The sequence below is a fragment of the Neolamprologus multifasciatus genome, chromosome 6 (assembly GCF_963576455.1).
Source record: "Neolamprologus multifasciatus chromosome 6, fNeoMul1.2, whole genome shotgun sequence".
Lineage (NCBI taxonomy): Eukaryota > Metazoa > Chordata > Actinopteri > Cichliformes > Cichlidae > Neolamprologus > Neolamprologus multifasciatus.
The window spans coordinates 8,510,822-8,538,156 of NC_140444.1; the positions used below are offsets into that span (position 1 = coordinate 8,510,822).

At 41.4% G+C, this 27,335-nt stretch overlaps 1 protein-coding gene across 1 annotated transcript; it reads right to left on the minus strand.

Moving 5' to 3' along the window:
* Positions 1-60: 60 nt before the first annotated feature.
* On the minus strand, positions 61-27,335 carry abcc6a (ATP-binding cassette, sub-family C (CFTR/MRP), member 6a). Its single transcript, XM_085163249.1, has 31 exons — positions 26,654-27,335; positions 23,665-23,841; positions 23,379-23,504; positions 17,834-17,971; positions 15,075-15,197; positions 13,933-13,994; positions 13,677-13,808; positions 12,267-12,473; positions 10,926-11,103; positions 10,570-10,731; positions 10,361-10,453; positions 9,600-9,803; positions 7,897-8,043; positions 7,711-7,798; positions 7,064-7,133; positions 6,825-6,951; positions 6,553-6,729; positions 6,302-6,469; positions 5,912-6,095; positions 5,729-5,813; positions 5,523-5,640; positions 4,880-5,087; positions 4,473-4,783; positions 4,006-4,205; positions 3,712-3,838; positions 3,397-3,498; positions 3,139-3,285; positions 2,885-3,043; positions 2,557-2,723; positions 2,262-2,456; positions 61-1,419 (listed from the first exon to the last, which is right to left on the minus strand). Exons 1-31 carry the CDS (start codon positions 26,693-26,695, stop codon positions 1,311-1,313), a joined length of 4,533 nt encoding a protein of 1,510 aa, XP_085019375.1. The 5' UTR covers positions 26,696-27,335; the 3' UTR covers positions 61-1,310.

Here is a 27,335-nt window from a genome sequence, read left to right on the forward strand (position 1 = left end):
CACTTGGTTGCGAAAGCACCTACCATTATATACTTATGAATGCAAAGCCAGTCATAACCATTGAGTCAAATAAATTTTATTTTCCAGCATGATGTATGGAACAAAAGCCATTAACAGTAAAAGGTCAGTGAAAATGATCAAGCTTGTTATAAAAAGTATAAATATAACATAATCCTCATAATTTTAAGGACACTTAATACATTTTGTCAAATGGTATAAATAAAAACTTGGGTTTCTCTTAGAATATATTGTCTAAACCAGTAAGACAAAACAGTAAATGCTTCTTCTCCTTGAAAAGTCCATAGGGTTCATTCTTTGAATAGAGACTAAAATCAACATGTCAGCACCATAAAAAATAAAACAAACAAACACTGATTTTTATCTTCTCCGTGTGTGTATGGCTTGGGTCTGTGTGGTAGACGCTGAGAGACAATCACACAGAGATTTATCACCATTGTTTTCACGAGGCATTCTCTTCATTCATGGTGGTTTTCACTACCGGTGTCAGGTTAAATCTGACCAGAAAGGACTCTATTGACTGTTTTATGTGTTTACTTTGACAGAAATAAACAATGGCCACAACATAGTTGGACGATTGCTAATGTGTTGGCTCACTTCAATGTTTTCCTCATTTTCCCTTACATATAAAAACTCCAAATTGGCTGCCCTAAGCTCAGATTTTGAATGCAGTACAAACCTCATTTGCCCTCCTCATTTGAACCTTTTGAAGGTTAGTGTGTCAGAGAATTTCCTGACCCACTTTCTGAGACAAGAAGACAAAATAAGACTTCTATCATTTTAAAATTATAAAATTGCCTCTTCTTTCTATACAAGGCTAAAAAAAAGAGTGAGTAAACATCCATATTTAAGCCTGAGAAAACATAAAAAAATACACACTTATAAAACTACAAAAATAATATAGCTTCCATTCTTAAAGAGAATGAAAATCCTTAAGATTTGTGTTACCCTTTCATTCCAGCCTTTGGCTTAATCCTTTTTATGGAATAAACTGACTCCATTAATCGAAATACAACATTTGTAGCGAGACTCAAATATCCAGTATAGCATTCCTGTATAGTTTTCATCCTCTGAGGTTAACAATGTCTTTTCCTGACTTGGGACAGTGTGTCTGTCTGTTAAAAACCAACAAATGCTTTTGAGATTCATCGACAATGCCCTCACGGAGAGGTCTTTGGAGCTGCCACAAAGCTTGGAATGGCCCAGATTAATGTGTGTTGGAGAGCCATAAGCATAAGGTGCCACATCTGTACACCAGGTCATCAGTTCTATGGCCAAAGCCCAACGGAGACCTAGACCAGTCCGGCTTCCCGACACATTCGATAGAACTGCCCCCTCTGTGAGATGAGGTTGGCTGGAGAGTCCATCTCAGAAATGTGGCCTCTGTCCATGACGATAACTCTGCGAAGCAGCAAGAAAGAAAGTATATTGTTTATATGCAACATATAGGTGTGTAATAAAGCTGTGCAGTACAAGCAAATATTGCAAAGCACATCTGTATTCGTATTGGTACAAAACAGTCTCCATGTCATCTCACATGTCATCATTTCCTTTGCTGTATCTGGATATAGCATAACACTCTACTAGCATATAACTTGCCTGCATCACATAGAGAGTCTGACCTCAAACACTTTTACATAGTCCAACAAATAATCTAGCTGTTTCTCATTCAGATCCACAGGCAGCAAGAGTCAGATCCATTTTTTAAAGCAGTTTTTACAAACAGATCTTTCCTCTGTATGTTAATTAGCATCTACAAATGACAGAATATAAGTTAACAATTCATTGATTAAGTTAGTGCAGTTAAATAATGCAAAAACAATGCATGTCACTAGTGACCATGTTACACCTGGATTTGACTCTTTGACTCCACAAACTGCATAGCTACTACTGGTTTAGGCAAAAGTTACTATTAACAAGTTTGTTTGTAGGGCTACAAGAAAGAATATATTTCTTTAGAACCATTCCCACAATTTACTGTCTTTGAAATGGTAAATAAAAACTGTTTTTCTTCTTCTAATAACAAATGCCCTTTACATGTTAGTGTCCAGAGTCCAAAGCAAGTCCTCTCTTTTCACAGACTTTTGGACTGTGTCAAGAAATGGATAAAAGCAGCAATATTCCAGAAGCTGGGATCATCTAATGTGGGATCTTTACCTAGCCTCAGTCACTTAATGAATTCTTAAAATTGTCACCATTACTTTTTTGTCGATTCACTAAATAGACAATGAACATTAATATACCTGGTGTAGTCCATGATTGTGTTAAGGCGGTGAGCAATGGTCAGCACAGTGCAGTCCTCAAACTGTGTGCGGATTGTTGACTGGATGAGTGTGTCGGTCTCCAGATCCACAGCAGCTGTTGCCTCATCCAAAACCAGGATTTTGGTTTTCCGCAACAAGGCTCTGGCTAAGCATACGAGCTGACGCTGACCCAGACTACGTATACAAAGGAAGAGAAGGGAAGATTAGAATATCATACTAAACGTGGTGCTGGAGTAGACGCTACTGAACTGTAGCGTGTCATATTGGTGTGTACCTGAGGTTTTCTCCTCCCTCTGTGCATTCATGGTTAAGTTTGTCAGGCAGATTAGATACAAAGTTTTTGAGGTGAGCAAGTTCCAGTGAACTCCACACCTCCTCGTCTGTGTAGGTATCAAAAGGGTCAAGGTTCATCCGGAGGGAGCCTGAGAACAGCACAGGATCCTGTGAGAGAGGACAGAGATTTTATTCATCACCGAAATGTCTAAATGAGTAATATAATCACTAATATTTTTTTTAATGGCTGATTTTACACTCGATCCAGATCATTACTGCTGCAAGCAGTTAATGTGATGAAAGCCAGATATCAATAAGAGTTATTGTACCTGAGGAATGATAGTAATGCGCGATCTGAGGTCATGGAGTCCAATGTCAGCAATGTCGACTCCATCGATAAAGATCTTTCCCTTTGCTGCCTCTAAGATCCTAAAGATTCCCAGGGCAAGTGAGGATTTTCCTGCTCCAGTTCTACCCACAATTCCGACCTGAAAAAAATTAGGTTTTAGAAATGATGTTTTAGATAATTATGCAGTTTAAATCAAGGCGATGAAAACTTTTAATATCACACAAAATGAATTACCTTCTCTCGCTCATGAATATGCAAAGTGATTCCTTTCAGAGCCAACTCAAGGCCTTTACGGTACTGCAGTCCGTAGTCCTGGAACTCTATAGTACCGTTCTGGGGCCAGGCCTGGGGTAGTGAGCTGCTCTCTATACTCCAACTGGCCTGTATGAGCCAATAAGGAAGGATAAGTAGAGAAACAAAAGCCATCCTCTAGTACAGTTTATTGTCCTAAGCAGTAATTGGTGTACGTGTGTGCGCGGTGGGAATAATGACCTCTTTAGGAGTGTCAGCGTACTCGTTCACTCTCTCAACGGAAACAATGTTGTTTTCCACATCAGTCCAAGATCGCACAATCCAGCTCAGGATTCCAGTCACCTGCAATATTTAGTGAAAAAACTTACTTCTCCTGAAATGCGATGCATTTCCGGATAGAAACAAAAACAATGCAATTTTCACTTTTTCTAGTTTAACTCCCAAATGCCTCATTCTGTAGCTGTGTGATCAAAGAATATGACTGTGTTTCTGGTGGTAATAAGGTGGCTACTTGGATAACAGTATAACAACGTGACTGTGGGTAGACTGTATTACCTGGAGGGAATGTGACACAGCCAGACCAACAATGCCTGGGCTCAAGGTGCTTTTCCCCATCACAGACAGAATGGCAGCAGCTAAGACCACACCATTACCAACAAACTCCAGATTGACTGCCAGCCACCTGTAGATATCAGTGTTATCATTAATATCATTAATAACATTGTTATCTCATAAATCAACCACAATTCTTAATGTTATAAACCTTAATCAAGCCTCATCAACTGCTAAGTGAGCAAATGGAATATGAATAAAGCTAAGGCACTTTATAATGACTGCATATCCTCTCACCGGGTGGCCACAAATCGAGGGAAGTAGGAGGTCTGATTGAAGTCAACCCTCTCATTAGCCTGCAGAATGAACCTGGACTGCTCTCCGAAGGCTCGGATGACGCTGGCGCCTTGCACCGTCTCATTGAAATGGGTATAGATGGGCGAGCGGCTCACGGCTTCCAGCCTGCGCAGCTGACAGGATGTGGCAACGTAGAAGCTCTGTTGGCCACAGTGGAAAAGTAAAACACCATCTTTAATGAATGAAACAAGTGACTCAGAGTGAATGCATTCAAAGTCCATGTCAGCAGGTGGGAAAAGAAATTCAAGTGGATGGCAAAATCAGCAGGTTTGGTTTTGGAGCCCAGAACTTTCCAATAACATACAGTAATGGAACCCAGCTCTTGCTAAGCAACATTCAACAGCATCATCTCAAATAAGAAACTAAAGATCAGAGTGGAGAGTTTATATTTTGGGGAGAAAATATACCTGGACAAAGGCATAGAGGAAAGACAGAGGCAGGATGATCACGGCTGCAAAGGGTGTCGCCATCAACACGATGATGCAGACCTCCATGAGCTTGAAGACGTAGCTTAGCATCATCTTCAAGCCTTCAGGGACCATACAGTCAATAGCGTCAATCTCCTTAGCAAAGCGGTTCAGGAGGTTGCCACTTGGCGTGGACTCAAAAAAAGACATTGGAGAGTGCAGCACGTTGTTCAGGAGGTCCATGTGCAAGTGGCGAGAGGCGATGATCCCGCAGATAGAGATGGCAACAGTCGTACCAAAGATAGCAACACCTGAAGGGAAGGGAGAATGAGTGTTTGTTATGTCCAAACTAAGTTAAATTGTTTGAATCATTTGAAGCATCATTTGAATTAAACCCACTAACTCACCCTGCACAAACCCAAGGGCCCCAAAGACAGTCAGTTTCAGGTCTGTATCAATTTGGGTGCCGTTAACAACAGGATCATCAGCCCACTTGCTGAGCCAGTAGTTGTAAGCCAACGAAGCACCCTGCTGGAAGGCGTACAGGAAGACGATGGGAATGATGATGGCCAAACCGATGGTCTTGAAGTACTTCTTGTACATATCCAACCTCACCTGTTACAAACAGATAAAAAGCAGCAGGAATAAGAGAACTATCTTCACATCCATTCCCTCCCATTTATCCAAGTCCAGATCAGAGATAATAAAACAATTTTATTCATAATTATTAAACCAGCAATAACTATTTTTGCCGACACAACCAGAACAATGTGTCTGCCATGACCATGTGTTTAACTTTACTGCTGTGTATCTGTTTGCTGTTTGGTGCTGGGCAGGTCATGTAAAATTGCTTTTCATTGAAGATGGCTTCTTGTTTTAGCCAAAAATAACATAAGGGGAGTGACTGTCTACCAAAACATTAGACTTACACAATCTAAAATAACAGCAATGATTTGAAATATACTGGCAAGCTAAGCAGAGTTGAGGGAAACTGCAGAGCATGGTAGGGAGTGGCACTGACACCTAATTTTAGGCCTTTTTCAGACTTACTCTTCCAGTGCGTGCCTTGTCAACTTCAGTGAGCTTTCCCAAGTCCTCTGGTACTTGTTCCTGGTCTGTTTCAGAAACAGGCTCCATATTCTGCAGGTTAGTATTAGTGGTGTCACCCCTAAGGAGAGGTCAGAGGTCAGTTTCATAAAAAAGTATGGTTCATATTCCAAATGTGAGAATGAGGAGTGATGCATTTGTCAATGTACCCAATGAGCTGCTCCTGTGAGAGATCTCTGGAGAATGGCATGAAGTCGACCATACTGAGGCGAGCATTAGACCTCCTGGAACCGGCTACATGAAAAGTGTGCATAGTGTTGAGTTATTACTGGGAATTTAAGAGACTGTCTTAATGTAAAACAGCAAAACTAATGTCTGAAATGTCTCTTCACCTCGTTGCATGGCACTCTCTTTTCTCTCTGTGCTTGCAAAGGTGTGGATGAAGTCTGCAAATGCGCCGTGGTGGCTGAGGAGCTCCTGGTAAGAGCCGCTCTCTGTTATTTCTCCATCTACGAGGACGAGGATGAGGTCGGCCTGTGGCAGGAAGCTCATCCCATGGGTCACCAGGATGCGGGTCTGTATAGCAAGCCACACAAGTCAGAAAAATGACATGTAAGCACAATCCAACGCTAAATTGAGGCTTTCTTGAAAACAAAGGTGTCAGCAAAGTGGTTGTTTCCATATTATGATAACAATAGCACAGAACTTGTAACTGGCGCAATTGTCTTTGTGGTTGCGTTGAACTGGATAAACTGCACTTTGCAGACGTTATATGGCATTACCTTGTCTCTAAGGACTCCTTTTGGTCCAATGACTTTGTCGAAGATGTGTTGACCCACATGTGCATCAACGGCAGACAGCGGATCGTCCAGCAAGTATACATCAGCCTTTCTGTAGACAGCTCTGGCCAAACTGACCCTCTGCTTCTGCCCGCCTGAGAGGTTAAGTCCCTGCATGGAGAAAAAACGTTTAAAATATCTGAGACTGAACATATGCATGAAGCAGCATTTTTTTTAAACAAAGTATTCAATACCTTCTCTCCAATCTCTGTAGCATCTCCAGCAGGTAGGATGTCCAGGTCAGGGAGCAGGGCACAGGCCTCGAGCACACGGTGGTACCATGTTTTTAGCTTTTCCCGGCCAAATATGATGTTGTCTTGGACTGTGGCATTCTGAATCCAGGCTTGCTGGGGAACATACGCCACAGAACCCTGTGAAGAGACAGTCAAAAGCGAGAATATCAATATTTATTACAAGTTGCCCACAAACTATGAATAGACCTTGTTATGGAACGCGAGCTTAGTACCTTGACAGTAACTTGGCCACTTCTTTTCTCCGTTTCCCCAAGCATAGCGGACAACAACGAGGACTTTCCACTGCCTACATGTCCTACCACAGCAACAAGGGAGCCTCGAGGTACACTGACACTGATCCTGTCAACAAAGAAGTGAATTTTCCTGTAAGCCTCAAATCTTTTATTCTGTTTTTGATTTCGTTTTTCAATCTTTTTTTTCCTAAACATATAAACACATACTTAAGACATACCGTTTAAGACATGGAGGACCCTCTGCAGACCAACTGAAAGTGCCGTTTTCTATGACCACATCTTCACCGCCTAAACAATAAAGAAAAGATTGACTTAAATGAACAAAACCTGCAGCGAGCACTGGAAAACAGATGTATTCTTTCATCCTTAGTGATAAACAAACTTTCAGAACAAAGCTTCTCCTTGAAGTTACTCGGCAGGGTGCAGCCGGGACGTAATTACAAGTGAATTTTCTTAATCATACAAATTACAGAGCCGCTGCTTTTTCACAAGCTGTCTTAGGAAGCGTTGACAGTTTACAGACAGAGGAGTGCAGTATATTTTTTTATTTCTTTCTGAATCATATGTCTGAATTCATGCTGTGATTTACATTCAACCGCTGAAGGGAACATCCTATAATTACCCTGTCTACCAGTCAGCCTGGGGACCCAGGAAGTGACAGTGCACATGATCCATACAAGGTTGTGGTAGTCCACAGTTATAAACAACTACATCTTGTGGGATGCTTATATTGATTATGACAGCCTGTGATTTCAGGCAGTATGGGGAACCGAACTGTGGATATTTGTGAAACTGAAAAGTATAGAAGTGTATTCGTTCAGTGTAATAGTGTATATTTAATAGTGTATATGGGTGGGGTTCTTACCAGAGCTCAGTGGTGCCTTTGAGACATTCTCCATTTTCAGTTCTTCTGAGCACAGGTACTTCCCCAGACGTTTCAGTGAGACTACAGCCTGAAACAGTCAGAAATGAAATGGTCGATATGTGCTGTTAAACTGTGGACTGTGAAATTAATATCCTCAATCATGGATGGAGAAGAAATGCAACCTACCTGCAGGGTTGTGCTTATTGCAAATGGAAGCTGACTGAGTGGAGTCTTCAGAATATTGATTAGCGCCATGGAGACAAAGACCTTCTGTGCATCCAGGACGTTCTTGTCATCAAGCATCACATAGACTCCAAACATGGAGAAAGCAATCTTGGGGGGAAAAAAGGCACTAAATGTTACTTTTATGGGCAGAACCCTGCATGCTCTTTAGGCACAGACAGTTTTAAGAACAAGGATTGCACAGGTCTAAATTGTCAATATACTTTAACCCGCATCGAGACGAAAATCAGCAGCAACGCTTTAAATGTCTGATACTACTTTCTGACTTCCCCGCCCTGTCTGTGGCACGTAACCCTAAGTCTAGCCGAGTCTTATTGTTCTGTAGACTTGGATCTTTAAAATAAGGCCACTTATGTATAATTTTATTTTTTGCGTCTCCAGCAAGGTGTTTGATAGAATAAGATGAAATTCTCTTCAGACATCTCCAGAGGATAAATCTTAATGATTTGATGATCTAACACAACCTTATTGAGATGTGATATTTAACACTTGTAATTATTGTATTGTCTCAGCTTACTTTGTGTTTCTGGCATGGTAAGATGGTATAATGGTTATACCTGGTGGTTGCCAACACGTTAGCATGACTGAGAAAATAATAGTTACTAGTAGAATGATACTATTTTAAGGTATGGTGCAAGAGTCGTGAATGAATGGGGACCTGTGGAGCTGTGGCCTAAATGTAATTTCATGAGGTACGCTTTATTCTTCTTGTATTTTTTCGATAGAAGAGGCTGAGACAATAGATACTACTGGCTTTGACTGATACCTTTCTGTAAAGATGACGAAATTCACAGCACCACTAAGTTCTTCATGGCATCTGTTATTTAGATTTTAAGCACTAAATGAGCTGCAGCAGAGACATTGTAGCATTAGCCCCCTGAGAGCAATCACCTTCAGTCACAGCTGACTGCTTCTTATACAGGCATATACATTTCTGGATGATCTGATATCGTCGTGTTGGTGTTGTTCCCAGATCATCATGAAAATGTTGTTCCAGGTTCAACATTGCAAGTGACCAATCACATTATTGCGACGTTATTCTTGTGCGCACCAACCCATTCGTGCATTTATGAAATTCCAATGTTGCAAGGACAATATCAATTCTGCTTAGCGTTTATTAAAGGGTTAGGTTTAGGGTCAGGGTTAGGGTCCGTTGATCGGCGGACAAAGACGGTTTCTCGCAGCTTAAGTACAGTTTTTTGTTTTACGCCGGTTTTTCCCGAAGTCGCAAAAGTATGACATCACAACATTCTGATTGGTCACTTGCAATGTTGATCCTGGAACAACCTTTAGTATGATGATCTGAGAACAACACCAACACGAGGATATCAGATCGTGCTACATTTCTCAACTGTTTAAGCTACACTCCTAGCCTATAGTTAGCATTTGGTGCTATCATGGGACGGTCATGAAGTGAATTCCTAACAAATCAATCAAATCTAATATATTGCTACTGTACTTGAGAAACTACAAGATTTTTTTTTGTCTACATGTCTATTTATTCAAGACCGCTTCACTATCAAGACTGCAGACTAGATAGCTCTTTAGCACAGTGGGCTTATTCAGACTTTAGACATGCAGGACTGCTTGTTAGTATCGTGGAGTTAGCCTCTGTATTGGAATGTCTATCAAATGATTGTTCTCACCAAGAAAGAAGAGGAGTTAAAGGATGCGATGGAGATGGAGTAGAGAATTTGAGACTTCTTCAGAGCCTTGAGCTCCTTTTCTCTGTAGCCCAAAACCTGCTCCAGGAAGGCCTTCTCCCAGGCATAAAACTTCAAGATTTTTATCCCATTCAAGATCTCATTCATCAGTCTGATACGGCCATCCATGAACTTCATTTGAATCTCCTGTTGACCAGACACAGGGGTTTTTACTCAGTATTGTTTGAAAAAGACCGCATGGAAAGCTGGAACTGAGGCACAGTGGATAGACAATTAGCAGACCACAGGATTCATGCATTTGTGAACATGGGTTTGACTCCCCTTATTACAGCTGTAGTAGTTTTCTCGAACATCACAGAACTTGTTTAATTCAGTAAGAATTTATTGCTTGTTACATTTTTGTGAATTTTATAACAAGGAAACAACAAAGAGCCAGGAATGCGGTCACTGCATTCAAGACTAAGTTCGATTAAACTGGCATCCAAATTTACAGAAGCCTCTGTTGTCTTTCCAAAGAAATGAAAAATTATGCCTTTCTACTGCCCACCCTTTCCTGTCATTGTTTTTCAAGCATGTTATATGGACCAGACATCAAAAGGACAAGGGAGAATGCACCATCCAGGCCAAACACCCACACAGCTCTTCAGTCACTATCTAAACCAGCTGTGGTATCCCTGACCTGACGTGCCAGATGTCTGGGCTACTGGAACGAAAGTGTGAAGAATTCCTGTAACAGCTTTTACCTGCAGCTTGCTTCTTTTCTTTGCAATGAATCCATTGAGTGGAAAAATGAGAATGACAGTGGCAATTCCTGCCAGAGCTGACGGGCCAAGTTGCTGAGAAAAGATGAAAGGATATGATTGTTTCAAGGTTTGTTTTTTTTCTCTTACTCTGTTGGGCCTCATTTGTGCATGAATTGGATGCTTTGTAAAAACACTGCATTTCAACATACCTGCCAGAGGAAGAAGAGACAAAGCGCAATCTCAATCGGAGCCAGCCACACAGCATTAAAGTACACCACAAAGTCCATGAGCTTCTGAGTGTCTGCTGAAACCAGATTCACAATCTCGCCCACAGTGCAAGTCCTTCTGGCAGAGCTGTTTATCACCAAAGACTGGATTGCCAACAAAAGAGACAGAGTTGTTTACAGTGTAATTTAATATCCTCGTAAAGATTTCACGCAATCATTCATCTTAGGTAAAACTGCTAATCACATACTCCAATCTGGAAGAAGATAAGGTTTTTGTTTGTGCCACTTGTGTCTGTGTCGGTTGGTGGCTTCATGTCCGTAGATGTAGAGTGACTCACCTTCCTGTAAACCAAGCCCATGACAGCTGTCTTCACCCTCATTCCCACTGTGAAGCAAGTATACATGTACTGATGGTTGAAGAGGGACTGAAGGCAAGAGAGGAGGAACATTAGCGTGGCGTAGAAATAGCCCTTCCACAGTGGTGCATCTTCATCTCTCATGAAATCCAGCAGAAGACTATGGAGGAGGACAAAGAGATACTTAATCGCAATGTTTCAGATGGTTGCACATGTTCAATTTTGTCTTCAACCTCTGTATTGAGGCTCTGTTTCTATATCTTTCCTGGAAAGTTGCGAAGGATGCAAAGCAAAACAGGCACAGACAGGTTTTTACTCTTTTTACAGATTCAATCTGGTATTATCTGACTCTTTTCGTGTGCTTTTGCCAATGTCCTTGAGCGCTGCTGTGGCTGCTGGCTGACTGGCCGTCACAAAGTAGCCTAGGTTGCACAACAGAGCTCAGCTTGTGGCCAGGCTGCCCTCACACTTGGCCAGCGGCTCCCTTATTGTGGTCCAACTGCATTTCTGCCATTTAGAGCCTCCTCTCTCTCTCTTCATGTCCTCCTTACTGGAGCAAAGAGGGCTGTGGTCTCGTCTACTTTTCTTGCTCACAGCTCTATGACCGTAATTAACACTTCCACTGCTTCTGTGCTTTGCATCAACAACAACATTCCAGTCTGACTGGTGGGATGGTGAGGCGGGTGGCGGGTCGGCCATGACCTGTTTTCACTGCTGCCAGCTTCTGTTGTTGTTTGGCAGTTGTCATAAATCACCAAATCCCTTAACGCTATTTATCTGTCTATCTCTATATTTAAAGAGATATTTTAGACGGTTGTATTTTTGTCTGCTGTTTCTTGAATTTTCCCAGCAGTAAAACAATAAAACTTTATTTTACCCTAGCCTGGTCTGCAGTGCATCCAGGTAATTTCAGTCGGAGCTGAGGTTTGGAAAGGTCTGGCTGGAGCTTTCCTTAATACAGTACACTCAATGCCATTTGGTTTGTGGGACACTGAGCAGTGAAAAAGCTATATTCGGGAACTCAACAACAGTATCTCATTCCAAATATAATGGCACAGTTTCTTGCACTAAGTGAACCTCTTTCTATCAGACTAGACTACTTCATTTCTATCTTTATGCTAAATCGTCACAACATTTGTGGATTATATAAACGAGAGAACTGCTATCTAAGGGATTTTCAGCAATGGAAAAAAATACTCATGGGCCTCATGGTACTGGCTGAGATACACTTAATATTTGCACATATTGGCAACTCACACTACATCTACTTAAAGCCACATGTCTTTCATAAAAGCAGAATTTGAGGTTCTGGTGCACTCTTACCTTAGCACCTGAGGGATGGCGAACATGAAGGCATCGTGGAATATGATACACAGAGTACCAGTCAGGAAGTACGGGCCGAATTTGCGTGCCAGTGTTCTGAGGAGGAAGAAGCCAGAGCTTTGCTCCTTTTGCAACTTCCTGAGGAGCTGAGCCTGCTCTGGCAGTCGGCTTCCCAGCGCCACGCCTGATGCTAAGGCTTTCTCCTGCCTAAAAGAGCAAAGACATGGTCACAGTTACAGACATCTATGTTAGAGATGCACCAACATGCTGCTGTCTTTCAAGTCTCCAATGTAAAACTCTAAAAAAAGCACTTGTTTTTCGTGCCATTGCTGAATTTGTTGGCAGCTTAGAAAAGCATTATTTGCTGAAATAATTATTAGACTTAACAACTGCTTTCAAAGCACTGGATTGTGTTAACAAGCCTTGAAAATGGCACAGAGTCTCTAGTCTTGACATTATGGTATTGTATTGTCCTCAAATGACTCTCTTTGGGCCTATTTTTACCCCTAAATGCCTGTGGTGATGAGACGTCCCAAGTTTTAATTTACCACAGTTACAGCTCTGCTCTGCTCGGGTCATTAATTCGACCAGCCCCATGTTGAAGTTTGACCACATTGCAATAAAATGGAACTGATTTTTGGCTATGACAATATGGAGAGGAGTACAGGGGATCACAGGCCTATGTCAAAATAGCAAGACACGTGCATTTCCTGCACATGTCGTGTCCTGTCTTTTGTTTGATTCATGCACCAACTGCTGCCTGATACATATCAAACATTAACCAGCTGAAGATGTGGTTCTTTAAAGGAGTATGCTGATATTTTACATGCTTTTGATGTGGAGAACTATGTAAAAGCAGATGCTTTCTAAAATCGAACAAATAAAGCTGATGATCCCAATAAAGACGTGGTTACATAAGGTTAGGATTTAAATAAGAATTTTCAACAGAAAGTCAGAATTGCAGTTTGAGGACTTGAAAGATGACTGTTTATCAGGTTGACACAAAAATAATGCTATTGTTTCCAGTACTGTAACAGATTTTGTTATAGATTTTGCATCCACTAGTACACGAGAGTCCACTAGGGTACGAATGATGTAAGTTTCATCAGCAGCAGCTGTATGTGAGACTCAGCACGGCTGTTATTGTACCCTCCAATTTGCGGTGACCCCACAGACTTGTCCACCAACTGCACATGCTTCCCCCGAGCAGACTCCAAGTGGACTAGAAAGTAGTATAATGAGAACAATTATGTGTTTGTGGTGTCTGCAGATGTTTGTAGACGTGTCTTAAAGGAGCGTAATCCCAGCCATACAAGAGAGGTATACAGATGCATATGCAAAGTGCATTGCAGTACCACTGTAAATACCCAAAGTACCAAATAAAATTGATCAAATTTAAATAATTCTCACTTTTGAAGTTTGGCACATTCAGCTGTCCAGTCCTGTTCCAGATCTGAGATGATCTTTTGTGATCTGTCTTCCTCCCTTAGCGTCCACAGATCCCCTGCTTCCAGTGGGTTGCGATATCCTTTTACGACAAGTCTGACGAAGAAACACGGGAAGTGATTCAAACAGAATAAACATATTATTGTAAACAAGCACAAACTGTTGTTGCAGTGAGTCACCCGATGCCTAAAAATGAAAGGGTTTTAAAGAACCATCTTACCCAGTGAACCACCAGAAGAGGATCTTTGACAGGAAAGAGGCATCTTTCACAGGACAGGGATTCTGCAACAGATTAAAGACCAGACTCACTGTTGTTTTCGCAGTAAATCTCTCACCACTTGAGGGTTTTTGAGAAATACACATCCTGACAGAGTCCGTCGGTTGATGGTTGAATGGTGCACTTGTGCGGGCTGTGTTTAAGAATGCTAATGTGCGCAAACAACACTGCACACTCAGGTGGTCCAGTCTGAGGAGCAAAGGCCACGAACTCCCACAGAACAGCACAAATAGTGCTCAGTGTTAGCGCAGGGTGAATATGACGTTTTGAGGTCTGCTGCAGACAGAGTGGAAATGTGTCATCACAAACTATAACAAGTGGATAAACACGCAGAAAAACAGAGAGTTTGTCCCGTCACGCAAACTTTATGGCATCTCCTCCACCCTGCCACCCCCTCACTGGGGTGTTTGCTCTCATCATTACCAGTGCTCTTACTCTCTGTCTCCCCTCTTCCTCTCTTCCTGTGAGTAACTCTAACCAGAGCGTGCGGCAGAGCAACGGAGGAGGTGAAGAAAAATGGGTGTGTCCACCACGCCAGACTGTGGCTTCTGCACCCTCAACCTCCTTGCTACTTGCCAGCAATTTCTTAGGGGACTTTTCCAGCTATTTCAATTGTTTACCACTGCGGAAATATTACATCATATGTCTGTTTGATAAGTTAGAGGCTCATTTTCATTCACCTGTGAGTTACCCCTAATCAGCATATTATTCTGAGCTCAACAACGTTTTACCAAGCTCATGTTTGATGGGGTAGTGAGATCTGTATTAAGTAATTGCTTTTCTGTTGTGCGGTCACAGACTCTTAGCAGTGGTCTCGATGTTATCTCACAAAGTGAGTGAGCAGTACTGAAGGTATGCAGACACACAGGCACACACAGTCATTCACACTCCTCTCACAGGAAGCCAAAGTGGACATGTGAGAGTGAAAGGAAGGAGGATGTGAATCACATCATTTCCTCCAAAAGTAAAAAGTGTCTTCACAACAAAAGCGGAAAACCACAGGACAGCCACTCCGGCATTTTTCGTTCCTAGGTAATCATAGAGGATGTTCTTGACGGAAGCGGTTTACATTCTCCTCTGCCTACCTTTTCTGAGATGATTTTTCCCTCGGGAGGCTGGTCAGCAAAACAGCACAGGAATAGCTGGGCCAACTGGATTGTGAAGTAGGAGAAGAAGGCGAGGTATCGTACAATATCAGAAGCAATGCCCTGTGGAATAAATAAATAGGAAAAGCAATGAAAAGGCAGCTGATAATGTCAGAATGCTGCAGTTAAAGTTCTTTGAGTTTACTGGTTTTAAGCAAGTTTTGCAATTTAGACATTTATTTTAAACTAGGGACACAATTAATTGGCTTTGCGGCCGAGCTCATGCCACAAAAAAAGATAACACCGCTCTGACATGACGAGGGTTTTCATTTGAATCAAAATGTATTTTGGTTGTTTCATCTCTTTCAACATTACTTAACAAATCACACAACATCCTGGCTGTGGTACAATGGATCATTTGTCACCACTGTGGTTTTGTGAGCAGTTTCACAACAGCACAAAATTCATTATATAGCTTTTATATAGCTTTTCCTTTGAGCGCAAGCCGTATAGCGGAGGATGGTTTCTGCACCGGGATCACAGACACAATAAAGAGTATTTTGGACCTTTAAGCCAAATCAGGGTGAAAACCCAGAGTCTTTAATGGTGTGCTTTTTATAAATGAAACAACAGTTAAATTTGTCTCGCAGTCACGCTAAGAGCCCGTATCTGTAAACAGGGAAATTGTGGTTTCACAAACCAGCACCCTTACTTTCAATCAAGGGAGCAGCTGCAATATTAACCACTCAGAGACTTTTGTGAATTGTAGGACTCGCATGTTATTCTTGACATACAGAAACTTTGGGCTCTGGCACAGGCTCTGTTTACAACTGGGTCAGAGCCACTGCCACAGGCTGTGTGCTGTGTATGTGCAGCAGTATGGCTATGCATAAGAGTTGGAGCCATGGTAAACAGTAAAATGATTTTCTCTGAAAAGTGTGGTGCCGTGCCCAGAAAGGCGATATGAAGAAGCCAAACGGATCCGGCCACACTGTGAAAAACAGGGTCAGGATGGTCGGAGAGCGGGTGGGAAAAATGTAGGTCATGCAGCTAAGAATGACCAAGGGTCCGCAAACATGAACTCCGTCAACTTGAGCTGTCAACGCTGCAATTTGAAATGTACACATTCTTCCTAAACATTTAGAATACATCTCAGCGCTATATACAGTCCACACTGAATAAAACTGCTGAGCTGTGCAGCCTCCGCTTCTTTTATAGCTCATCACAGCAAAAGAAAACGTCTTACTGTTTATATTTTGTTATGCAACAGTACTGATGTGATGACCGCTATAGTAAAACCCTCAGAAAACAAATACTGGCCAGGATAACTGGGAACAAAATGGCATTTTTAATTAATGAACCGACTTAAAATTACAGACATTGAAATATACTAGTCAAAAAAACACTAAAAATATTTTGTTTGCAATTTTGAAACTGTTAGACAGATCTATAACGTCACTATTCATTGCCTAAATCTTTCCTTTCTTTGGTTTTACTTCTGAGATCTAGTCCAATTTTTATTTCCTGATGGGATCCTGGAAATTCCTCACTACTTCTGTTGCAACTGTATGAGTATTAAATTCATATTTGTACATTCTAGGAAAGAGCACATTCAGTTTCCTTCCCAAGTTAGTTGAGAGGAGTGATATCTCTTGTGGCTGTATGCTTGATACCTAGCTCCACTATTTAGCATAAAAACAAAATTTGTCTCAGTAGCTGACACATTACATTTAATTTTTGTAATCAGTTTACTCTCTTTGTGGTAGACTAAGCCAATTAGTCTACCAGGAATTATAACTTCCTTTGTTTTATGAGTTTTAGGGGAGTTGCCTGCAAATCTGAAACTTTAAATGCCAGTCTTGACGTATAATACTTTCTAGCTGGCAGCAACAACAGTTTTTGGAGGAGAGGATGTGGTAAAAAGCCTAAAGTGATTAACCAAATTTAATACGTAGATATGGTTCATCATAAACTAGAAAATGGTATGGAGGATTTGGTATGAATTTATGAGTGGTTACATGTGTGTTCACGTGTCCACATGTGTGAAATGAAAACATCTGCGTGTAAATCATATATGACTTTACATTATGTGTGAATGCATAGATTTCCATCTGGCTGTGTTTACAGCAGTGTAGGCCCGTAAACACAGCGCTGACGTTCCTCTGGTCTGACCCTGGGCTGCCATGTCTCACCAGCATTTATCCCAGGCCCATCATTACTCTCCCCCAAACAGTATGGGAATGTCACACTGAGAAACGATAAAACAGAAATATGGATTTGTGTGTGTTTTTATGGAAATGCAAATACGACTGCCCCACGGCTGCGTGAACAAAAATACAAACCTACCCCCATACAACAATGATTGCTGTGTTTGACAGGAGACACAGGAAGAAAAGGAAACCCTAAACACACACAGGCTTGACCAGAATTGGCAGTGTCATCCTCCAACACATTGTGTTAACTTTGGGCTACCTTGGTTAAAATTGGGGGATAGAATAGAAATTCTTTTCTGACACAGGGTACAGCTCAAGCTGTGCTGCTGGAGTCTCGCGTCTAGACTATGGGTAGGAGCACAGCTGATTAGATACCTCTTCACGGTGTTTAGACACAGCAGGTTCACAAAGTTCAGACTGGGCACGCTTACAAATTCACTTTGACATGAGCCTATTTTTGATTTCAGTCTTTTTGGATGCAAGATGATATCGTTTATATTAAAGGGTACATTTATTTTTATATTAATTAACAGGCTAACCACATACCTCATCCATGGCTAGCTGGATCTTTGCTCTTAGAGGCACCAGAGCACAAACAACAGCCAAGACCCAGAACAGGAAGAGGAATATAGAGGAACGACAGCCTCTTATTCTTTCCAACTGGATGATGCACATGGCCAGGATCTAGAAAGAGAGACAGAAAGACTTTAATTTAACAGTTAACATGTGTGGTTCTTGCAACACAGGACAGGAAACAACTCTGTCCCTGAGAGCACCAGAGAGAAGAGAGCCAAACTCCAGTCTGTGATGCCACGTTGATACTGCCTGAAATGACTTCACGGACAAAAGGACCAGGAGGAATCAACTTTTGTAGAGCACAACAATGTCTTTCAGTCTCTGGGAAACTCAGATTTATTACTTTCATAGTCTGTGTACAGTCATGTCAACTGCTTTCTAATTGGCATTGTGTCTATAGATTGCATTATAAATTTAAAAACAGAGATCTTCCAAAAGGCTTTCTTTTGACTCTAAATGCCTCTGGATTTATGTCTATATGAAGACTTCAGTTTATTTGAATATTCTGATATTCTGCAGAAATCCAAAGAAAGTGATATTTATGCTCATCGTTTCTCACCTAACCAACAATGAGCCAAACTAGCTTAGAAATCAGTACAATAACTTCACAATCCACTAACAAATGCAGTGCAAACTTCATATAGCAACAAAACAAATTGCAAAAAATGCTGACCAACGTTGAAGTTAACTATGGTTAACATTTTACATGACATTTAATTCATGAAAAAACCTTCCCTTGATGCAGGGGAATAAAACTGCCAACAAGCTGTTTTTCCTGGTTAATATTAACAAATGCTATCTTGCTTACTAAAACAAATGCATGACCCGAGGATGCTGACAGGCGATCTTTTAATGGCTGCATGTGTCACCGGATGCCACTCGTGGAACCACAGAACCTTTTTCTCTTCTATTAGCTGCAACTGTCAGTGCAAGTGTTTTCCACAGAGCACAGATTTCATGTGATCTAATGTAATGTGGTCAATGGTTTTAAAAAAGCAGCCCTGATTCTGGGAATTCCCTGGCTGCAGACACGAATATGACTTGGCTTTTTTCTCTTTATAAAAATGACACATGTACGCCGCATGCCAGACTGTCCTATATACTTTCCTGTTTTCTCCAAAAACAAACAAACAAACAAGCAAAAAAAGACTAATTTGGTTTAGACATGCTGGCTATCTGTCTGTGCTCAGAGGAGGCACGCATCGGCTCGTGAACCTCTGTAATTGGTCCCTCACCGAGTGGTTGGCCAAGTGAGACGTCACTTCACCGTGCCAGCTCATCGCCAAGTGGGGAGAAAGCGGATTTAGGTTTCATAATGAGCACTCACATTGGTTACCCCGGGACGAGCCACAGTGCTGTCCTGTTATAAACTGCTGGTCTGTCAGTTATGTAACTTTTTTTTTTTGCATCAACAACCTGAAGCACTTTGTGTAAATCCAGTGAATATCTTTGTGCTAATATAAACAATATTCTTGCTGCAGTGATGATGAAACATTTGATTTGATTTGATTTCATTTGTTCATTCATTTTCCCCAACACATTTGATGCTCACCAGCCCATCAGGGAGAGAGAATATAAATAGTGTTACAGTCACACATATGGGGAATTTAGAGTCTCTGGTCTACCTGACTTGAATGTGTTTGGGAAGTTGGAGGGAAAGCCATAGATACAGTAAAGAGGGGATGTGAACAACATGCCAACTCAAAACACACAAATGTCAAAGAATCTTGTGTGCTTTTGGACCGAAGCTATTCTAATTAGCAATACTTTAGTTAACTGAGTAGCTTCTTTAATAGTTTTCAATGCAATTTTATTCTGCGTTAAATGCATATTTGTTTTTTTTAACATAAAATCAGCAACACTGGCCTGATTTATTCATTCACTGCTTTATATACATAGCATAGCAGTGCTGTTAGCAAACGATTTTGAGCCTATAGGCTCAAAATCTCCCAACCCTTAATGCTTGTGGTTGCACGCGCCTGAGCAGTGCCAGTCCAGCCCTCTCTTAACTCAATTTTGTGGTCTTAGCCAACTAAACACAAAATGCTTTAATACTAGCTGTGTAGCAACTACTGGAGATTTAAGATTATCGTCAAATGAAATTTGAGAAAAATAGGACATTTTTATGCCACAGTTAATCTTCCAGTTACATAACAATAGATTAAAGTGCCAGTGAATGGTAAAAATGGATTTGTGGGACAGCCCAGCATGATATAAAGATTGAACAAATGCAAAAGTCAATAACTTCAACTGTTATTTAATACACTTTTAGAAGTATTTTCCTCTGCTGCATATGGGAACAATATTCTTAACTATGTTAAACTAGATATTGCTGGTGATCATAAAGATAAAATAATTAGCTAAAAGATGCTAAAATGCTACAGTTTAGCGATAATTAACACTGGGGATGAATCAATATAAATGAATGTATTTCATAGGTTAATTTGACCCATTAGTCAGTTCATCTTATTGACTGCTGGAGGAGTTAAGTAAGACTATGGGACCACTTAACACCATATCTATTATACTCTATGTTAGTGTGCTGTACCAAGCCCATGGGAAAAACCTTCTTTTTTTAAATTCTTTTGCTCCTAAACACATAAGATCACATCAGCCCTGGTCCAAACCTTAACATCAAACTGGCCTTAGGTCAGCGTACGAGAGGAAGGTCGCTCTTATTCCTAGCTTTCCGCTCTGTCTTGCCACCATATTGCTGCAAACCATAAGCCCATCTGTTTGTAGGAGTCAGTGGGTGGAACTAACTTCATCACTAGGCCTGAATCAAACCCCGACCTTATAATTACATGGGAAGTGTGCAGTGCTGGGGATGGAATAGGAGCTTTACGTCATGGCATTACTGATTATAGCCGGTGTCATGTGCGTACTTTACATCCGTACTGACCACGATTCATTCGTGGGCTGACTGACTTGGGCGAAAGCGTTCCCATACACTAACTTGAGTTGAAGGGCAACAAAACAAACTGGTCAGAGCAACAAGAGCACAGTGTTCCCGTCCCGCACCCAGGGACTGGTTGGTGGTATGTGGCTAGAATCAACATCTAGGAAATTATATCCTTTAATAAAGATAAGTCTGGCACATAGATTAAAAGATTGGAGACATGTTCTTAATGTGATTTAGGAGTTTGTTGTCTGCCCCCCCACCCTCCTCCCCGGTGTGAGAAATTAGATATTCCAAATAAGGGACCTTTTTTGAGATGTATCCTTTTGATACAAGAGACGTCTCAGTGTATTTTTTAACACAAACACGTGCTGGTATTTACTCAAGAGTCTGAAAAGACCACAGGTGGGTAAAGCTGTCTGACTTGGAGAGTGAGACTGAGCAGAACCTGTATGAGGCTACAGAGAGAGAGAGCTTTGTACGTAAACTTATACGACTGTGTGGGTTGTATACGACAACTTTATAAGCTCACAGGTCCCTTCCCATCTGGGCTCTGCACCCTTGCATAGCATTGTACTTTCTATCACTCTTGCTCAGGATAAACAGCATTTTAAACTTGCCTTGCCACCCATGCTGAGCTGTACTCCTCTTCTCCTTTGCCTTCTCATCCAAGTTAAGTATCATTTAAGATGTACTGAAAATGAGTGGGATCGATGTTCTCAGAAACATTCAGGGACTTTTCTATCAACAAAGGCTAAAACATTTCTCTGATTGCACGCTGGGCCTTATTTTCTATAAATAACCTTCTACCGCTCACCCTAGACACCGCTGTGATCTGGGTCGTGGAGGCCAGTATGGTTTGCTTCGAGATGTTTTGAGGGAAGATACAAACAACATTTGTAAAGATTAAAGATCTCTTCCAGACTACGTACATCTGCATATGTCTTGCACTGATTCAGATCTAAACATTTGAGTCAGAGCTTTTTGTTTTGGGTTTTTTGGGATTTTGGGTTTGGTTTATACCCAACCGAGGATTCTTGTTGCTACGGTATCCGGAGGGCTATTTTGTCTTTTATCTTTTCTTCTTCTTTGCTAAGGCGTTGCAGTTGAACCCATTGAACTTAAATACAGTTGTGGTCAGAAGACCTGTGCTCAGAGAAGCATCTGGCATCTAAACTTCCAATCCAACAGCACACCTGTAGGCTATATAAAGACCGAATCTTCCTGTGTAATTAGGGTTAACACAGACTACAATTGTGTGTCATCACCTTTGTATTTGCTGGATTTGTGTGTTTTTGTTTTAAAGACAGACCACAAAGTTGGAAGACAGTCATATGGACTTAATTGGGATTGAAGCCATGCCATTGTCAATGTTCTTCGCCACTAAGCAGCTCATTTGAATTCTAATACATAATTGACCAATCATCATGATGCATGATGATGTGTCAGATACAAACAGTACATACCTTGGAAACAGTATACACTAGATCATCACCTATAAGACATATTATGGTTTATGCAGTGTTTTTTCATTATGTAGTGTATACCGTTTCCAAGGTATATACTCTGACACATTATATTCAGTCATATTCTTGCAGATTTTATAGCCATAATGTAAAAAACAACGCATGTAGACTCACAGAAGCAAGAAAATTAAAGAGGAAGGGTCCAAACTGGGAAAGGGGAAGTCAGAGGGAATGGACTTCCTCTGGTGTCTCATGAGCTCAGCTGAGAGGAAATCACAGATGGAAACATGAAGCAATTTCCATTTTTTTCAGTGTCAGTTGTAGATATTTTGTAAAAGAGGGATCCAGGCTGCAAAATATCTGATTCATTATATTTGGTTTATTTGGCCACTGCCAAAGTACCTAACAGTCACACTTTCATTGCATTGGAACTTTGCACATACATATGCAGTTACATTGACTCCACATGAAACACTAAGTGATGTCATTATATAAGTGCTTTGCAGTACGATGAGTGATTGTCAAATACAAGCAGGTTACTGTGATATTTGCATTGCCTGCTACACCATAAATCTAGCTATAGTTCTGCATCTTTGCGCCTCAGTGTTTGACTAGCATACTGTATATTTGCACAGTGACATGTGAGCCAGCAGGACACAAGCTGAAATATTTCCCAAACATCTCTGTTAGCTAAAGCTACTCTGAATGAAGAAAATGTCAGATCTACAAATCAACGGTGCATCTATATATAGAAATTATGGACAGCTGATGCACAATTAGATGATTGCTTTGCAGTAATATTAAAGTTGTTGTCTGTGTTTAGTAACTGTGTTTAAAAACTTGCATTGTAGCTCTTGCTTTTTTATTCTTAAAGGATTTGTTTTCAACACTGTGCCTTAATGTTATCCCTCCCATTCTGACGACATGTAGTTTCCCCCCTTAGTACAAACACTAAGAACACAGTGCAGTGCTTTGGCTAAATAAGGAATTGATAAACGCACCTTGCTCCTATCCTTGATGTTCCAACTGTCATGCAAGTTCTAAAGTGTGCGTAACCTTTTCCAGGTCAATAAAACATTAAATTAAAACAACTGGAGTTTGATTTGGATAGATGTGTACATGTGTGAGAAAAAAGAGCCACAGTATTTACCACAGTCATGCTGCGAATAATAGGGCTGAGCAGAAAGACCATGTGGTGTTGGATATCCTGGCTCCTCTCCAACAGGATGTAGAAGAACTCCACAAAGCCAAATGAAGCCAGCAGGAAACCCAACACCTGAACAGAGCAGAGAGTAAGAGGAGAATGAGTCGAGAAGCTAAGAACAAAAATAAACAAAACAAAAAAACCCAACACAAACCTAGCAAATGTTTCGACGTTTCTTAAAAAACGTAAACAATAAACTGAAGACTGGCCAGCATTTAAAATGATGTCTCACCATCTTGGCAGAGCAGAGACAGGACATTTGAATGTGTCCGCGGTCATGACAGTAGAGATGAAGACAGTAGAAAGGGGCCAGCAACCACAGATAGATACAGGGGACCCACACCAGCACTGTGTTCTGGAAACACTGGGTTAGGTCTGGGTTGGCTGTGTACCATGTACGGTTCCAGTCCTGCAGCAGAGAGAAAACAAGAAGTTCAAAAGTTCAGATCGAAAGAATATGCTTAAAAGCCAGAAACCGAGGTCAAACGGATTATATTCATCATCTGACAGACTAAGCAGGCGGGACCAAGTGGCAAAAATCCCGACTTGGTGCAGGTCCTACGTTTCATCCATCAATGCAGTGAGAGCGAAACCACAGCAGGTCAACAGAAAACGTATCTGTGCTCAGTCCTGAGAGAGTGCGAGCTGGAAAAGGCCTCCTTTGCCAAAAAAGCTGAGTCAGTATTTGAATGTTTTATTTTTTTTTCCCCTCACCACATCTCTGGCTTGTTTCCCAATTTGAGTAGGACAATATAACTGTCAACCAATCAAACGATGAGGTCAAGAACTACAGTAATAATGAAGCCCATAAACTATAAAAGTTTGTGCAGACGAGGTGTGTTGAGCAAATGCTGCCAAAATGTTGAGATTACGTAACAGTAGCACAACCAAGATAGTCTGTCTATCGTTAAAAAAAGATACTTGGGGCTAAATGGCTTGTTGTTGTCAAGCTTCCCTTGTTTATCACCTCGCTGCCCTAATGAGGGGCAGGGTGTCTGGCTGTGCTAACAACACTGCCCCGAGGAGTCACCACAGGAAGTGGTTTTAAAGCTTCTAGCATGGCACATACGTCTGGCTCGGCTGGTAGAAGTCCAACTGGGATAAGGTAAAGTGGCCAAAATTGGTGGCAGCTGCCAGATTATTATGTAACAACCGTATGTCCACACACAGGCTTTTGAGTGAAGCCCGGCAGGTGAGACATTGGACAGACTGACGCTGTCGTTTCTGGTAACATGCCTGGGCAGCTGTGATTAATTCAAGTTTACCATCAGTCAATACTGTTTACTGCCACATGGGTCTGAATCATGATCTGACTGTCAGGCTCTTCAGTTTCTCTTTCAGTAGCTAGCAATTATAATGATACACTTCTTTGGCTGCCTCGCCTTAAAAGTCTGATTCTCACGTACAGCTTCACTACATATCTGGTTAAGGTTATGCAACGAGTGCATGATTTTGCACCTATGGTATAACAGCGGCTTCTGTGAGGTTTGGCATATCAAAATCCATTTAAGTGAAAAACTGCTTGAGAAGGAGCGAGTGGGTGGCTACTTTCACAGACCTGTCTGAGTTCTGTGGTCAGTGGCAGGTAGATGAGCAGCGCACTTTTATGATGACATCCAACCCGTCAAAGCCTCTCTGAGCTCTTTCTTGTGCTTTTTGCTTGTTTCTGACCCTTGGCTGAAATGGTGTCCGGTAGATGCCAATAGTGTCTATTTTTACCTGACAAAGTGATTTGAGAGTGGAGAACAGAGACACTCACTGTCCTCTGAATCTGCTCATTGTTGCTTTTTACATCCCCTTTATTTCAGAAACCAATTCAGCGTGTTGCAATCTCCTTGAGTTTTGAGGAACTGTTAGAGGATTACCTATTGTGAGTATGTGACGTGTATAAACTATAGAGACTGTAATTTAAGGGAGCGTTGATCACTCCCCTGTCTGTCTCACTTTGGCCTGTTGTTCAAATTATAGATTAGGTTGATCTAAAAAGAAAGACGCTAAACACAATCCTAGCTCCTAAATTGGCCCCTTTCAAATTTGTCCTAAAACCTTTCAGGTCAGGTGTTGCTGGAACAGATTGCTGAGCTGGACGTTACAATTTCGGTTTTAGATCCATATAAATCTGCATTGCTGCCCCAAGGCTGTGACCAGTGAGTCAGCAATGATGTCATTTCCAAAACATGTAAAAAGGTCCGTGTAGTTAATAGGAATAGATATTTGTGGCCAGCAGAAGACAGAAACATCTGTTAAAACATCCCGTAAGAACAGCACATCTGTGTTTTGAAGTTTCATGGCAGCGAGGGCTGCACAAAATACAGTAACACGCTTTCACTTTCCCAACAGTGTTTGATGGCAGTTGTTTTGAGGTTTTGCAGGAGCAGAAACAGAGAACAAGAAGTAACGAGAACCAGAAACCGAGTGAAAGAGGAAGGACGAGGGTTGAAAAAGTCAAGTTGGGAATGAGTGCATTTAATAATCCTGGCATTCCAGTTGGATTACAGCCGTTCCTTTTATTTTAGAGCCGGGATTTAGAGTGTGGAGTCTTGCAAACATGCAAGACTAAAAACCTTTTCCAATTAGAGCAGCAGACTCACTGTGGTGCATTTCATCCAATCAGCATCTCGTTGTTATGAATTATGCCGCAGGATGACAATAAACACACAACTGTGGTATTCATCAAAGGTAAAGGCTGGCGTTCAGAGAAGCTTTACATTAGAATTAGTAATACTGGCTGCGAATACTGAGAAGGTCAATGTATGTGGGTTTTCTCCCTAAACACACAAAATTAGTATTACTCATTTGATTTATTTATTAGTGCCAGTAATCCTTCTAATCCCAATGAACAACAGGTATCCAAGGACAAAATGCTAATCTGGCTAATGCTAATGGCACTGATCATTTAAATAATTAGATTAAAAAAATGTTTAGGAGAGTTTCACCAAGAATTATACCAGTGTGTTTATACACCAACACTTCTCTAAACAAATGCTAATACTCATAATATAATCTGCCAAAATAACAAAAATATCTTTGATTTCATATTTAGCAATTCATAGACAACTACGAGCTGAAATTAACAGACATCTTTGCAGGAATAAGCAGGAATTAAAAAGACATACCTCATTTTTTAAATGAATGCTGTTTAAAAGTGACCTTGGCTGAAAAAGCCACACACTCAGTAATACGATGTGATTCCAGGGTCAGTGAACACATCATAAACTCACCCATAGAGGGTCCAGGCCACTGAGTCTGCAAAAGGCATCCATCCACTCGTTGGCTCCTTCCTCCCTGTTGCTCCACTTGTTGGGCTCGATCAGCACTGCTCCTCACAATGGGTAGCACAGACTCTCTGCAACAGCACCGGTGGGTGTATGTATGTGTGACGGGGGGGGGGGAGAGACACTGAGCCCTAAAAGACTAATGGTTGTGTTTCTTGGGTTTAGCCGGTCCTCGCTTGTCTGTCTGTGTGGTACGCTGTGTTTATTAGTGTGTGTGTCTGTTTGAGTGTGTGACCTTTCCTGCTCTTTAATAAAAACTTCTCTCAATGAAACCCTGTTTCTGTCTGCCTCGCTGTTTGAACTGGTGCTGCCCTGAGATTCTGTGTCTTTCTGAGTCTCACTCAGTCTGCCTGCTGTTTATGAGTGTGTCTCCTTGTTGGGTGGGTGGAAATATTTCTCTCTCTCTCTCTCTCTCTCTCTTGCTCTCTCACACTCTCCCTCTTTCTCTCCCTCATTTACTCACACCCCTCTTTTCTCTCCCACATCTTCTGGATTTTGATCAAAACACCACAGCTACTCCCCTCAGTGGGATGACAGCTCCACACCCAGACACACTCCTCCCAGCTTCACTCAGTGCCCCTCACCTCCTGCCTTGCTCCCTCTTTTCCCCTCTTTCCCCACATCCCAA